This window comes from Microtus ochrogaster, chromosome 17 (assembly GCF_000317375.1).
Source record: "Microtus ochrogaster isolate Prairie Vole_2 chromosome 17, MicOch1.0, whole genome shotgun sequence".
In the NCBI taxonomy this organism is placed as follows: Eukaryota; Metazoa; Chordata; class Mammalia; order Rodentia; family Cricetidae; genus Microtus; species Microtus ochrogaster.
Genome location: NC_022019.1, coordinates 12209162 through 12222306, shown reverse-complemented (window position 1 = coordinate 12222306; position 13145 = coordinate 12209162). Strand labels below are relative to the sequence as shown.

Here is a 13145-nt window from a genome sequence, read left to right as displayed (position 1 = left end):
AGATTAGCCAAAATGGGAAGTCTAAGAATCTTGAGATCCTGTCTTAAGAAATAAAAGCAGGCTGGGCATGCCTTTAATCCCAGCACTCAGGAGGCAGAGGCAGGTAGGTAGACCTCTGAGTTCAAGGCCAGCTTGGTCTACAGAGTGAGTTCCAGCACTAGGGTCATACAAAGAAACCCTGTCTTGAAAAACCACACACACACACACACACACACACACACACACACACACACACGATGGAGCAAGATCAAGGAAAGGCACTTGACATCAGGCCCATATACACTCAATTATGCACCAGCACCCCCAACTTGTGTGCATACTCCACATACATGCACACATGTGCACCAGCACCCCCACACATACACTACACACACTCATACATACATGCATAAACATGCATTCATATAAACACAGTCTCACACACATACATGTGCACACACACATGCATGCATACACACACACACACACACACACACACACACACGCACACACATTTCTCATAAAAGAAACTAAAACTTGTTCTTTCCTTTCTGCTTAAGTAGGGTTTCACTGAGAAGTCCAGACGTGCACACTTAAACAGAGGCAGTTTCTCCTGCTAATACATGTCTAAAGCAGGTCTCTGGGACACACTGCTACTTTCTTGAAATACAAATGAGCATGGAAAGTTCTCGGTGGGGACAGGGAGAGGTCACATAATTTTGGATAGCATTGTCAGTCACACCACCACCCCCTGCTGGCAGTCAACCCTCAAGTAGCTGCTATTTGCTGTTGCTGCAGAGTCATGCCACCCCAGCCCCCACACCCCATCTCTGTGCCCTGAGCTGGAACCTAGGATCCTTCCAGTTTCTGCTTCTGAGAGACAGAGATCAGGTGCAAAGTCCGAGCGGCGGTTGCGTCTGGGTTTTGAAATTGCCAAGAAGATGTTGGTCACTGATTCCTGATGGCAACAAGAAGGTCTTCTGCTAGAACAGAGTCTAGTCAAACTGCTGTAGGCATTTTAAGTGTGTGCCCCATAAACACGCCTCCGGGTTAATAGGCAAAAGGTCAATGAAATCACATGGTCTCCTGCCCCAAATGGGAGTCTGTTGCCATCTAGTGGTAGTTATGTGAAATGACTAAAATCATCACTACAGATTTGGGTTTAATATAGGAATTAGGGATGGAGTTTAAAGACTAGAATACATTCCCACCCAGGGGGACCCAGACTGAAGCCCTGCCTGCCAGTCTCCTCCTGTGAGCCCTTCTGCTTTTACACTCTTGTCTCATCTCCCAGCTAAATCCTACTGCCTTTGACAAGCCAAAGCCTTTTAAATGACTGCTTTTACCGCAACCCTGTTCAGCCCAGACGGAAGTCCTTCCAGGTCTCGGGAGCGTTCCAAATACCCTTTTGTACAGTGATGCTGTGTGGATTCTTCTCATTTCCAGGTAGTTCCCCAAGGCCAGGGGTCACACTTTACATCCCGCAGGTACAGATCCTGGTAGATGAAACTGGCCTCAAATACTCCGCGGAATGCACAGGCTGCAAGGAATTTCCCCACTAGCCAAAGCGTTAGGTCTCCTCTGGAAAGGAGCAGAACTTGGTGCCAAAGCCAGGGCCCTCCCCTTCTGGAGTTGACTTCCCATTGGCCAGTGACGGAAAGCCCTAAAAGGTCATCCCCCTAGTCAGGTATGGTGGGGCATACCTGTAACCCCAGAATTTAGGATACTGAAGTCAGAGGATCACAAGTTCAAATCCAGCCAGCAAATTGTGGACCAGCCTGTGCTTCATAGTGAGACTGTCTCATAAAACAACAACAAAACCCAGAAGAACTTCAACACTCTAAATGGATAAAAATAGGGGTTCAGACTATAAATGTGCCATGATTCTAAACATGTACAGTGGAAGTACAGTCTTTAGGACAGTCAGATATGTAAGTACAATGTCAAAATGGCAATGATGATTCTTGTTTAATTCTTTAAAATTTTTGTTTCTGCAATTACAACAATGGTATTTGCAAAGACGACTCATGATACATCTGTCTGCAGCAGAGATGCCCACACTCCATGAATAGCCCTACTTAGCCAGTCAATGGCTGACTTTGTTTACCCCGTTACCCTGCTGCCAGTTTCCTGAAGGAGGTAGATATGCAGGACCCAAGCTTGTCTCCTCTCCTTAGTGCAGACGGGGAGTTTGCGGTGACCCACATGACCAAGGCCCAAATCTTCTTCACGGGCACCGTGCACTGGGTGCCCCCCGCCATCTACAAGAGCTCCTGCAGCATCGATGTGACCTTCTTCCCCTTCGACCAGCAGAACTGCAAGATGAAGTTTGGCTCCTGGACGTATGATAAGGCCAAGATTGATTTGGAGCAGATGGAGCAGACGGTGGACCTGAAGGAATACTGGGAGAGCGGCGAGTGGGCCATTATCAACGCCACGGGAACCTATAACAGCAAGAAGTACGACTGCTGTGCCGAGATCTACCCTGACGTCACCTACTACTTCGTGATCCGCCGGCTGCCCCTGTTTTACACCATCAACCTCATCATCCCGTGCCTGCTCATCTCCTGCCTCACCGTGCTGGTCTTCTACCTGCCCTCTGAGTGCGGGGAGAAAATCACCCTGTGCATCTCGGTGCTGCTCTCGCTCACCGTCTTCCTGCTGCTCATCACGGAGATCATCCCGTCCACCTCGCTGGTCATCCCGCTCATCGGCGAATACCTGCTCTTCACCATGATCTTCGTCACCCTCTCCATTGTCATCACGGTTTTCGTGCTCAATGTACACCACCGTTCCCCCAGCACCCACAATATGCCCCGCTGGGTGAGGGGGGCCCTGCTAGGCCGGGTGCCCCAGTGGCTGATGATGAACCGACCCTTGCCACCTATGGAGTTCCATGACTCTCCCGGTCTGAAGCTCAACCCTGCTTATCACTGGCTAGAGACCAACATGGATGCCGAAGGAAGGGAGGAGACAGAGGAAGAGGAGGAAGATGAAAATATTTGTACATGTGCAGGCTTCCCAGATGCTTCCATGGGTATCCTCTATGACCATGGCAGCCTGCATCTGAGGGCCCTGGAGCCTGAGTTCAAGGCTCCTTCTCAGGATAGCGAGATCGTGCTGTCCCCTCAGATACAGAAAGCACTAGAAGGTGTACACTACATTGCTGACCATCTGAGGTCTGAGGATGCCGACTCTTCGGTGAGTTGGGTAGAGGGAGGGATTCTCCACTACCCCCCATGGGCGATTCTGCCAGCTTAGTAGGGAACAGTCCCATTCCAGGGCGTCGGTTTCGATAACCCCTTCCTTCCTGTAAGCACTTGTCTTCCCCAGTATTGTCTGAGGAGTCTAGACAATCACGAGAGAGATGTACTCTAGCCGGAGGTTAGCCGGTCACTTCCTGGCAGATGGCAGGATACCACAGGGCACATTGCCCTCTGCCCAACCTAACTGGGAGAGAGTGATTAGAGACTGCCCAGCTCAGCTGCTGGTCCCCCTCTGCTTTGACTTTGCTAATCAGCTTTTCGGGGGGGGGGGCAGGGAGCAAGAGACAGAAACCAAGTACAAATGCATCAACTCAGTGCATTGCTGGCCTCCACACTCTCCTGCCATAGAAGGTCTCCTTCATCTGGGCTCTGAGCAGTTTGTGACCTTACCCTATTCACTCATAAGCCCTGCAGATTCTCAGCTGAGCCAGGGGGCTCCCCTCCCCAGTGCTGCCTGTAGTACTTAGTGTTCAAAACCTGCTTATGTATGCCCTTACCAACCAAGCGAGGGCTGAAAGACCTGAACTTACAATGGGGCGACCTTTTGAGTAGGTGAGAACATTAATTGTTCATTTGTAAATGTCTAAGAATTTAGACCCTCTGGCTTGGCCTATGAGTGGAGGAGCCCCAGAACCCCAGCTCTTCCATGCTGGCCTGCCCTGGGCCACAAACGGCTTCTTCTGCCCCCTGCAGGTGGGTGGAAAGGTAGCACGGGATTTGGCAGTTACGTAAGTAACTACTATGAGTTACATTTAAATTCTGCTGATTTGGAGGGTCCATGCCCTCTTGGTGGCCCTAGCACCTCCTTGTGTTCCCCGGACTCCTATACCTGGGAGCACATGGACATAGGGAAGGACAGAATGGGACTCCCAGGGATGTGTCAGCCTTGAGCTAAGCCTGTTTCTCCCTCCACCCATCTCTATGCTTGGGATGACCTCAACTGCTCAAGCCTTCAGTAGAGCTGGTGACGGCTGCCTCCATAGGGCCGGACATGGGAGGGACACATCCTCTTCCCAAAGCCTGGCTTTTGTTACTGTAAGCCTGATTCTAATTTCAGGTAAAGGAAGATTGGAAGTACGTGGCCATGGTGATAGACCGGATATTCCTCTGGCTGTTCATTATTGTCTGCTTTCTGGGGACCATCGGGCTCTTCCTCCCTCCATTCTTGGCTGGGATGATTTGATCTCAAGTCCCTTGTGTTGGCTCCAAGATGACTTCTGGCCTTCTCTAACTGAAGCCATCTCTAGAATGTTCTTTTGGGTCAATACCATCTGTCTGCAGAGTTTCTCCGAGGCCCCCAAACTAGTTTAGACTTTACACCCTCTTTGGAACAGCTCACAGTGATATTGTTGTGCCACATGCTGAGACCACTCCACATGACACCTGCTTAGGGATGCTGGAGAACCAGAAACGGTGAAGACATTTGCTTTACAGAAGCTGACAATGTGGTGGTAACATGAGGAAGAATAAGATATTCCTGAAAGAGGAGCAGGAGCCATATATGACCAAAGGATCAAACAAAGGGACGGAGGGGTCAGACCAGGGCAAAGGGAATTAGAACACCACCCCAAGAATGGGCACATGGGGACAAAGGGCCTGGTGCAGGAGAGCTTCGAACAGCACTTTGGATTCAGAGTGTCAGGCCGGACAAGCAGGGTGGGGAGTCTGGGAAGGCAGGGTGGGTATCTTTAATCCAGACCTAGGAAGAAGTTCGGGGTCTTCTCTGAACCCGTCTCTGTGTGCTTTGTGAGGCAAATATCAACAGGACAAGACTATTTCCAGAAGGAGTGAGGCACAGAAGTCCCCAACCTAAGGGTCTTGACCCCTTTTGCATATTAGATATCCTACATAGCAGGTATTTGTATTATGATTCCTACCAGTAGCAAAATTATAGTTATGAAGTAGCAATGAAATGATTTTATGATGGGGGGGTCATCACAACATAAGGAGTTTACTGTATTAAGGGTCACAGCACTAGGAAGGTTGAGAACCACTGGTCTAGAGGTCGTGGTGGAGGCTTGCGGCAGAGGAATGGCATGTGGCTGGGTGGAAGTGGCTGGGTTGTGATTCATCTGAAAGCACCTTTGAACCCCAGGTTGCCCTCAGCATCATGTCTCACAATTCTGTGCCACAAAGAGGACTAGTAATTGCGGCCAGGGATCAGGGCCACCTTCAAATCATCAGTGGACACACCAAGAAGTCAATCTCCACTGGGGGTACCCTCTTGTCACCCAAAGGCCCTGGTCCTTCAATTCCCTGCTCTGTCAGCATGCCTTGCCTAGGAACTGAAGGTTTGCTTCAAGCTCTTTAGATTACACACTCCTTTAGGGCAGAACCTCTGCTTCTGTTTTCTCTCCAGCCCAGCCCCACGCTGGGTGACGGAACTCAGCACCTGGACCATTCGTTCTGAGTAGTGGAAAGAAACGAGCCTGGCTACTCTGGGCCCCAGAACCACTGGATACCATCCAATGTTCAGGGACGTTTCTTCCCCAAGCAACCGTTCTGCAGTCCCATCAGGTGGCTAGCCTGCTCTGAACTGTTCTGTGCAGTTTACTCTTGCACTTGGAATATCACAAGGCCCTCCACTGCATAGGAGCCCAGGGGATCGGGCCTCTCACAACACTGTCCAGTCCCTGAGGAGTCCCTCAGAAGCTTACAGCAATGACATCCCTGATTGCTAATAGATATAGAGACCAAGGCAGGAAGCAGAGTAGGGCAAGCTTCTGGTGTGTCTGTCTCAGGGTGTTCTCCTTCTGAACCCCACACACTGTGCTTTGACAGACCCAAGGGAACCCTGCTCACCAAAGGCCTCACTGGAACACTCTGCTATCAGTTCCCATGAGCCCCTAATCAGTCACTAATTCAGTTCTTGGCTCTTCCTTCCTCCAGTGAAGGCAGCCTGTGGCCTCCCCTCCACCTGTTCTAAGCCCTCGGATGTGATTTCCTCACGGGAGATGCTTTGTTGCATGCTTGTCCACATCTCCCATCCTCCTTGCACGTGAGTGAAATGCTGAAATAAAGCTGAGATGGTTGCTCTCAAAACTGTCATGCCTTCCTGCCACCTCAGCTGTCACTGGCATCATCTAGTCCCCTCAGAGTCTAGGTGGTTTGAGGACAGTCTCAGGGGAGAAGTGTCCCACAGAGTGAACTACACGGTGTCTTCCTGGAAAGCTTCCTTTTGGATGAGCTGCCACGACAGCCTACGTGGAGCAAAGGGCAGGAGGCCACCACCCACTTCTCATGGGCTGTGGTTCCAGGTCAGCTTCCTCCTACAAAGAGCAGATCCATTAAACAACACAGGCAAGCTGACCACAAAGCAAATGGCAATGATTTTAATTCAACCACAGGTCAAAAAGAAGGGAGGTAAAGGAATGTTCTCCACAAACGTACGGGGAAGGAAAGGGGCAGGTGTGAAAAGGGACGAGAGAAAAAGAGGAGTAAGAAAAGGGGAGAAGAAAAGAGGGAGAAGAGGAAAGCAGGGAGGACTCAAAGTCCCGTTCTGACCTCCGACTCTCTGCTTCTTCCCTGAGGCGCTGGGCTTGATAAAAACACAGAGCCCTGCGGCCAGAATGGTTTGTTCCTGGACGAAGGCCCACGGCTGTCCGTCCAGGCCAAACTCACATTAAATAAATTCCAATGTACACTGTACAAGAGAGCCAGGCCCAGCCCTCATCTCACCAGCCTCTCTACAATAAAGCCCCTCTTTGTCCCCTCTGCATCAGGGGTCCCCTGAGGGATAAAGAGGAAGAGGAATACTGGCTCTCAAATGTCCATGCAGAAAGCCATCATGGCTGGTAGGGGTACAACTGTGACCCCAATGGTACGCCAGCACCCAGGCTGGGGTAGGAGGGAGTGTCTGGCAGTAGTACCCCTATGAACTATGTCACCCCACCCTGTGTCTGTGCCCAGAGTCTTCTCTGTCCAGGTGCAGCCGGCGTAGCACAGTCTAGGGTGGGTGGGGGAAGGGGGACTCGTGCAAAATGGTGAGGGGAAGACTCTTCTCAGCCTTCCCTAGAGGACCAAAGGCAAGGCAAGGAAGGTACGCCATGACAGGTTGGGACAGAAGGTGCAGGCAGGCGGCCCCTCCCTCGATCACTCCGCGGGTGGATGGGCCAGGTTGGCCAGAACCTTGGCTTGGTCCACAGCATCCAGCAGGTTCTTGGCATCCACAGCCAGGGTGTGGGAAGCTGTGAGCATCTGGCGCTTACAGTCCTCGCTCAGGGATGTCACAGCATTCTGCTGAGCCAACCTCATCTTGTTGATGAGCTCTGCCAGGTCTTTGTTGAGCAGTTTCTGGGTCCCTTCGATCTGGCAGGCAAGCAGACAGGACAGGTTGAATGAGGGATGGGTTGGAAAGGCTAAGGCATCAGAAGCTCCCTGGGAGCCAGTTACTCCCCAACCTGGGCTGAATTCACCTTTCTGCATAGGCTAGAGTTGGTCTAGAAAGATCAAAGCAGCAGACACCCCAGACCCAAGCCAACCATGCGCCAGCCATGCCTGACTGAACAGGGGCGTGCCCTCCATTACAGCGGCAATCCCTGCATGCTGGGCAGAGGTCAAACACATTCGCCTACTTTGATGGATAATCTTCGTTATCAAACTGATGGCATTTAGAGTGACCATGGAAGCAAACCACAGGGCGCATTGGTGAGGGAGCTTCTAGACAGAAGTGAGAGCCTCCCCGGATAGGGAAGACCTCCCCCCCCCCGCCCAATGTGGTGGCGCCATACCATGGGCTGAGGTCTGGAAATGAATAGACTGGAGAAAGTGAGCTGAGCACCAGCGTTTACCATTCTGCCTTCCCCACTCAGCTGTGATGTGAGCAGCCACCTCACACCGTGCCCACTGTACCTTCTCTACCACGACGAGCCAGATAAACCTTTCCTTTCTCTGGGCATTTTTCTGGAGTATTTTGACACACTATGCTTTGACTGTCTGTTGTCAAGGTGAGAGACCAGATCCCATGTTTATTTACTTAACCATCGCATCGCTTTGTGCTTAGCATGACGAACACACAGCACTATCGTTGTAAGCTATCTCTCTCATGAAATGAGTAAATACATTGGTCATGGCAAACCCTCCCAGCAGACCTGCACTGGGAAATTCACCCAGTGAGCTGTCCAGGTTCTCAGGAGCCATCTTAGTCTTCTGGCAGCACCTGCCCTGCTGGGACTCCTTCGTAGGTCACTGTTGCCACCCAGAGGACAGCCAGCCCTGCCCTTGTTCTGGTTTGCCTTAGGCAAGCACAGGCAGTAGAGATCACACGATAGGATGGGCCACATAGATGACCGCTAGAAGTCAAGGCACCTATGCACTGCACTTATCTAGACAAGGAACTGATCCGGTTCCCATGGCTACAGGAAGATAGCTGTGAAAGCTTTGCATGGTCATTCTCGAACAGTGCTGGAGGTCAGAATCCTGATATGGGTCCTGTAGCGGGTCATCAACAGAGCTATGCTCCTGTTAGAGAGTCCAGGAGAGACAGGGAAGCTTTTTGCAGCTCCACAGTTATACCTTCCTTAGCCGTGGCCCCTTTCCAGCACTGGTATCCCTCTGACTTCAGCTGCTGCCCTCCCATTCCCTTGACTCTGACCCCCCTCCCTCTGATTACTCCATCATATCCTCTCCTTCCAAGAATCCTTAATTTTACCAGCTCAGTAAAGTTCCTTTTGCCATGTCAGATACTCTGCACATGGGTCACCAGTTTGGGGACATTACTCTGCCTGCCACAGGTATCCTTCCATCAGAGAACCAGGACTTGCCCTTGACTTTAGCAGTAATTTGCTATCTATGACATATATGTCTTAAGCTAAGTGCAGAGGGTTGCTAGGTAAGGGATGTTGGCGGAGGAGAGAGGAAGGAGTGCTCCTCCATGCATCTGCCCACTGAGACTATTAGAGACCTACACAGGGGTTCTCGCTGGGAACCAGAGCAGGTTCAGTTCGCTGGTGCTAACTGCTCTGACACTCTGCAGAGGCAACTGTTGGGAGACTCGAGGCTTCCCAGGGGGCCGCAGTAAGCCTCTGGAAGGAATTACAGCCAGGGACAGGAGGAGGCACAGGAGGCATGGCTGGGAACCAGGACACTCACCTCTGTTCTAGACGATGACGGCAAAGAGGGCAAGAGATCGTCCACACTACCGATGAGTTTCCGCAGGTTCAGTCCCACATTCTAAGAGAGCAAGAGCCGGGCAACTGTTCACTTGCCCTTTGAAAAAGCTTCTCCCCCTCACCCCAGGACTGCACTTGGGCATCTGTCCTCTGAGACTGCCTAGGACTGGACTCCCTAGGGGTTCCCTTGTTCCTCTGGGGTCTGTGGGACTGGCCAACGGGTGGGGCATAGGAGTTTTCCTTCTAGGGCCGGGGTGGGCAGCCCTAGCTCCCTGACCCGCCCCCACCCTGTCAGTCACCTTGACCACCAGCACATAGTCCTCAGGGGGCAGCTGGCTGAGCCTGTTCTTGAGGTCCAGCACGGCCTCCACCAGTGTCATGACATTGTGGTACACGGCGTCGTCGGTCCTGTCCAGGTTGGCTGTGGGCTGAATGGACTGAAAGGGAGGGATGGATGGCCAGCGGCCCATGGGGAGCCAGAAGGGTCCCCTATCACTATAATTCATTCCTGGGAATGCACAGATATCAACCTGTGTAAAGACCCCTGCTTTGCAACAAGCACTCTGTCCCAGGGGTAGAGCCCCCCCCCCTTTCTTGCCTCTGGGATCATCGTTCTTCAACTGGGGAAGCCAAACAAAATGTTGGTGTGTTAATAAGACACAAAGTCACACCAGCTTGGTCTAAACATCGTCTGGTCTTTGGGCCCACACTGTCTTAACATTTCTCAGACTATTTTTCCAGTGGATAGTAGGATGCTGGAATATGGGGGAGAGCTCAGGAAGAGAAAAGGCCCTGATACTCCTGAGAGCAGACTGGACCAATGAGACCTTTTCCCTGGTCAGGGAAGAGACCAGGAGCTAAAAAACTGGTCCCCTTTCCCCATTTTGTCATGAATTAGCTAAGAGGCCTTAGGCAAGGTGCATCTGCTCTCTGGGCCTTATCTCTGCAACAATGACACTGGACTGGATTATCTCCAAGAGCCTCTGAGCATCTCAGGTCTATGGTTTGGGGCAGTTGTAACCCCAATACGTACCTGTGCACCGAGCCGTGGTGGCTTCTGTGGGGGCCCTGTGAACTCCACTACAATAGGAAGGACAGGGAGTAAGTGCAGGTCTCAGTACCTGGTCTTTCTTTTTTCTACTTTCTTATAATCAAGCCAATCGCCCTTCTCTACCATCAAGAGATCCCAAGAGTATAAAACCCAAACTCCAGGAAGATGACCAAGGAAACAGCGTCCCAGGCCTTCCTGACTTCCCAGTAGCCGGGGACAAGATCTGTCTATGGCACAGAAAGTCAAGGCAGGGAATAATGAATGCAGTGAGTATGGGAGAGACTCCAAGGCTTGATGTGCTCCCTCCAAGATGGGCAAGAAGCCCACAGTCTGCAGGCGGCAGCCTGTGCGGTCCACCCCGGCGCAGTGATTTAAGACTGTGTGATGGTGTGTTGTACTGTTGACTCTCCTCTGAGGAGGAATGGCACATACAACCTGGGGGAGCTCTTGTGACAGGGAGCCAAGTTGCAAGCCAGTAATCTTGCTTCTAACCACCACACAGGGGCTCGTTCATCCAAGGCAGCCGCTTACACCACCCAGTCTTAATTTTCATCTGGAGAAGGAGCTCGTTGGCTCCGAAAGGACCTTTGAACCCAGAACATCTGGTCTCAAATCCAAGCTGAGTTAATTAGTAAGTAGTCAGGTGCTATTAAACAGGTGGCTTCATGGTCGCAAGCCTCTGATTCATATGTGACAGAAAGAGAGACTGCATCGGCCCCATAGTGTTGGTAGAATACGAAGTAGGTTAACATTTGTGAGTGACTTAGGGCTGTGCTAAGTTCGTTGTGACTATTAGCAGCAGCAGCAACAGCAACAGCAGCAACAGCACCATTCTGCCCCTCCTTGCCTTCAGTAGAGGCTTCTGGAGAGGTCTTTGTGACTCTGACATTTCGATCCCTCTGGCCTGGAGAAGACCAGGGTCTGGGAAGGTAAGTCTAGACCTAACGAAGGGCTCCCCATAGGGTGAGTGGAAAACAGAAATGGGGAGGGCGTTTGAGGCTCAGTTAAGAAATGAAGATGGGAGGTGAAAGGAAAGGGGGACCAAAGGAGCTGCCAAGTATGGAAGCAGAGGTGGATAGAGAGTGAAGGGCTGGGTGGAGCTGAAGGGGAGTCTCCTTCCCAAATCCAAGTAACTCCACACATTCAAAATAAAACAAGGTAAATGGTGACTTTTTCTTCTTAAATGTCAAAGACAGCCCTGTACTCCTTGCAGGACAGTGAGCAAGGCCAAGACCAGACCCCCAACACACCCCAGGTGGAAACTGACCCCCAGGGAAGCACTCACTGTAGCCAGCCTCCTTCTCGGGGGTCTGTAAGAAAAGGAAGAGAGAAGGGAGTCACTACTCTGCACAGGGAACATCTTATTTCCATCATCACACCCCCTTCCAGTTTAGCCATTAGAGCCATGAACGGGGGGACCCTGGAGCTCCTGACCCCAAATAACCTTTCTAGAGGCCCAAGACAGCACTAACAATATGAGTCCCACTGACTTTCAGGTGAAGAGAATCATGGGTTCAACCTAAAGGGCAGAGACAGGCAGACCCACGGGTCTGGAAAAGGGGACCTGGGTGAATAAGGCTTTTGTAGGCTGTGGCTCTGACAGGCCTTTCAAGGTAACTTACCAATGGGGATTTGTCATTCATATAAACCATAGGGTCCTGCAGAGAAGACCAAAGCAGAAGACTTAGGTTCCAGAGTAGAAAGTCTGGAGAACGCTGGGGGAGCATCCCTCCGCCTGGGTAGGAAAAGAGGGGAGCCACTCACCAAGCATCTCTCCTCCCGCCTCAGCCACTGGGAATCTTCCACCATTTGCTTCTGCTGGCGGTCTAGAACCTGCCGCATCTTGACCTTCTCTGCCTCCCAGAGCTGCTGGGCCTCTTCTCGGCTGCTGGGCCGGATGAAGTCCTCCTCCTGTGAGGACAACAGCTGCAATGAGCTCCGTTCTTGGGCCTGGACCAGGGAGGGTCTGCTGAAGGGTCTCAGGGGAGCCAAACCTTGGCATTGCCTGCTGCTCTTCTCTTGTCTGGCCCTTGCCCCACAACCACGGATGCGAACGCAGAGAGTTTTGCTCTGGTCTCAGCCTCATTCACACGCCTGACAGCAACAGGATGCCAGATCCCAGAGCAGTGGGTTCAGACTGTCACATGATCTGTTCATTTGATTTTCAACCATCAACCCTTTTTTTTGGCTGGCATTTGTGGTGGCTACTGACATTTAATAGAATCAGAAAAACAAAGCCAGCTCCTAAACCATTTGGAATTTGTTTCCCCCTAAGCACTGTGATGGCAGGTCTGGAAGCTTCTACCTACAGTGGGGCCACCATGAGCTCCAGGCATACAGGACTGTTTGTGCCCATCAGCCATGCGCTCTTGGGTAAGGTAACAGCTTGAATGGTACGACCAGAGGTTAAAAGAAAGGAATGAGCTAAGAGAGAAGGTGGATGATGGGCCCTTCAGAAGCATGACTCCACAGACACGAGATGATGGCTGCTTCCTCCTCGCTAGTCCTAACCCCATCTTCACTCACCTGTGGGGCTTTGGACTTACTCTTGGTCTTATCACCCTATGTGGGTGTTGATGTTTCCTACTTTCCCTCAATCTTTTCGGGGTGCATTTGTATAATTCTTTTCTCCGTCCCTCTGAACTACTTTGTATTTTATCTACTGTGAGTGAGCACCTTGGCCTCTTGTGTCTACCGGAGGAAGAAGGCTGTGTGTGTCCTCTGCATGGCGAAACCCTG

The 13145-nt window shown here is 51.4% G+C and overlaps 2 protein-coding genes across 4 annotated transcripts in view; one reads left to right on the top strand and one right to left on the bottom strand.

The window, feature by feature from the left end:
* Positions 1-6287, top strand: part of Chrna2 (cholinergic receptor nicotinic alpha 2 subunit) — an 18821-nt gene extending 12534 nt beyond the window's left edge. For both annotated transcript variants that reach the window (XM_026783185.1, XM_005355493.3), the window contains 2 exons: positions 2157-3180; positions 4303-6287. In XM_026783185.1, the coding sequence (XP_026638986.1) occupies positions 2157-3180; positions 4303-4428 (1150 nt within the window). In that variant the 3' untranslated portion in view covers positions 4429-6287. The remainder of the gene's footprint in view (positions 1-2156; positions 3181-4302) is intronic.
* A 266-nt stretch (positions 6288-6553) lies between these two features.
* Positions 6554-13145, bottom strand: part of Ptk2b (protein tyrosine kinase 2 beta) — a 124671-nt gene continuing 118079 nt past the window's right edge. The window contains exons 25-31 of one of the 2 annotated variants that reach the window (XM_013349262.2): positions 12171-12317; positions 12029-12064; positions 11674-11716; positions 10389-10435; positions 9655-9792; positions 9336-9416; positions 6554-7553 (exon numbers count right to left, since the gene is read on the bottom strand). In XM_013349262.2, the coding sequence (XP_013204716.1) occupies positions 7338-7553; positions 9336-9416; positions 9655-9792; positions 10389-10435; positions 11674-11716; positions 12029-12064; positions 12171-12317 (708 nt within the window). In that variant the 3' untranslated portion in view covers positions 6554-7337. The remainder of the gene's footprint in view (positions 7554-9335; positions 9417-9654; positions 9793-10388; positions 10436-11673; positions 11717-12028; positions 12065-12170; positions 12318-13145) is intronic. The other variant, XM_005355490.3, reaches the window with a different exon arrangement.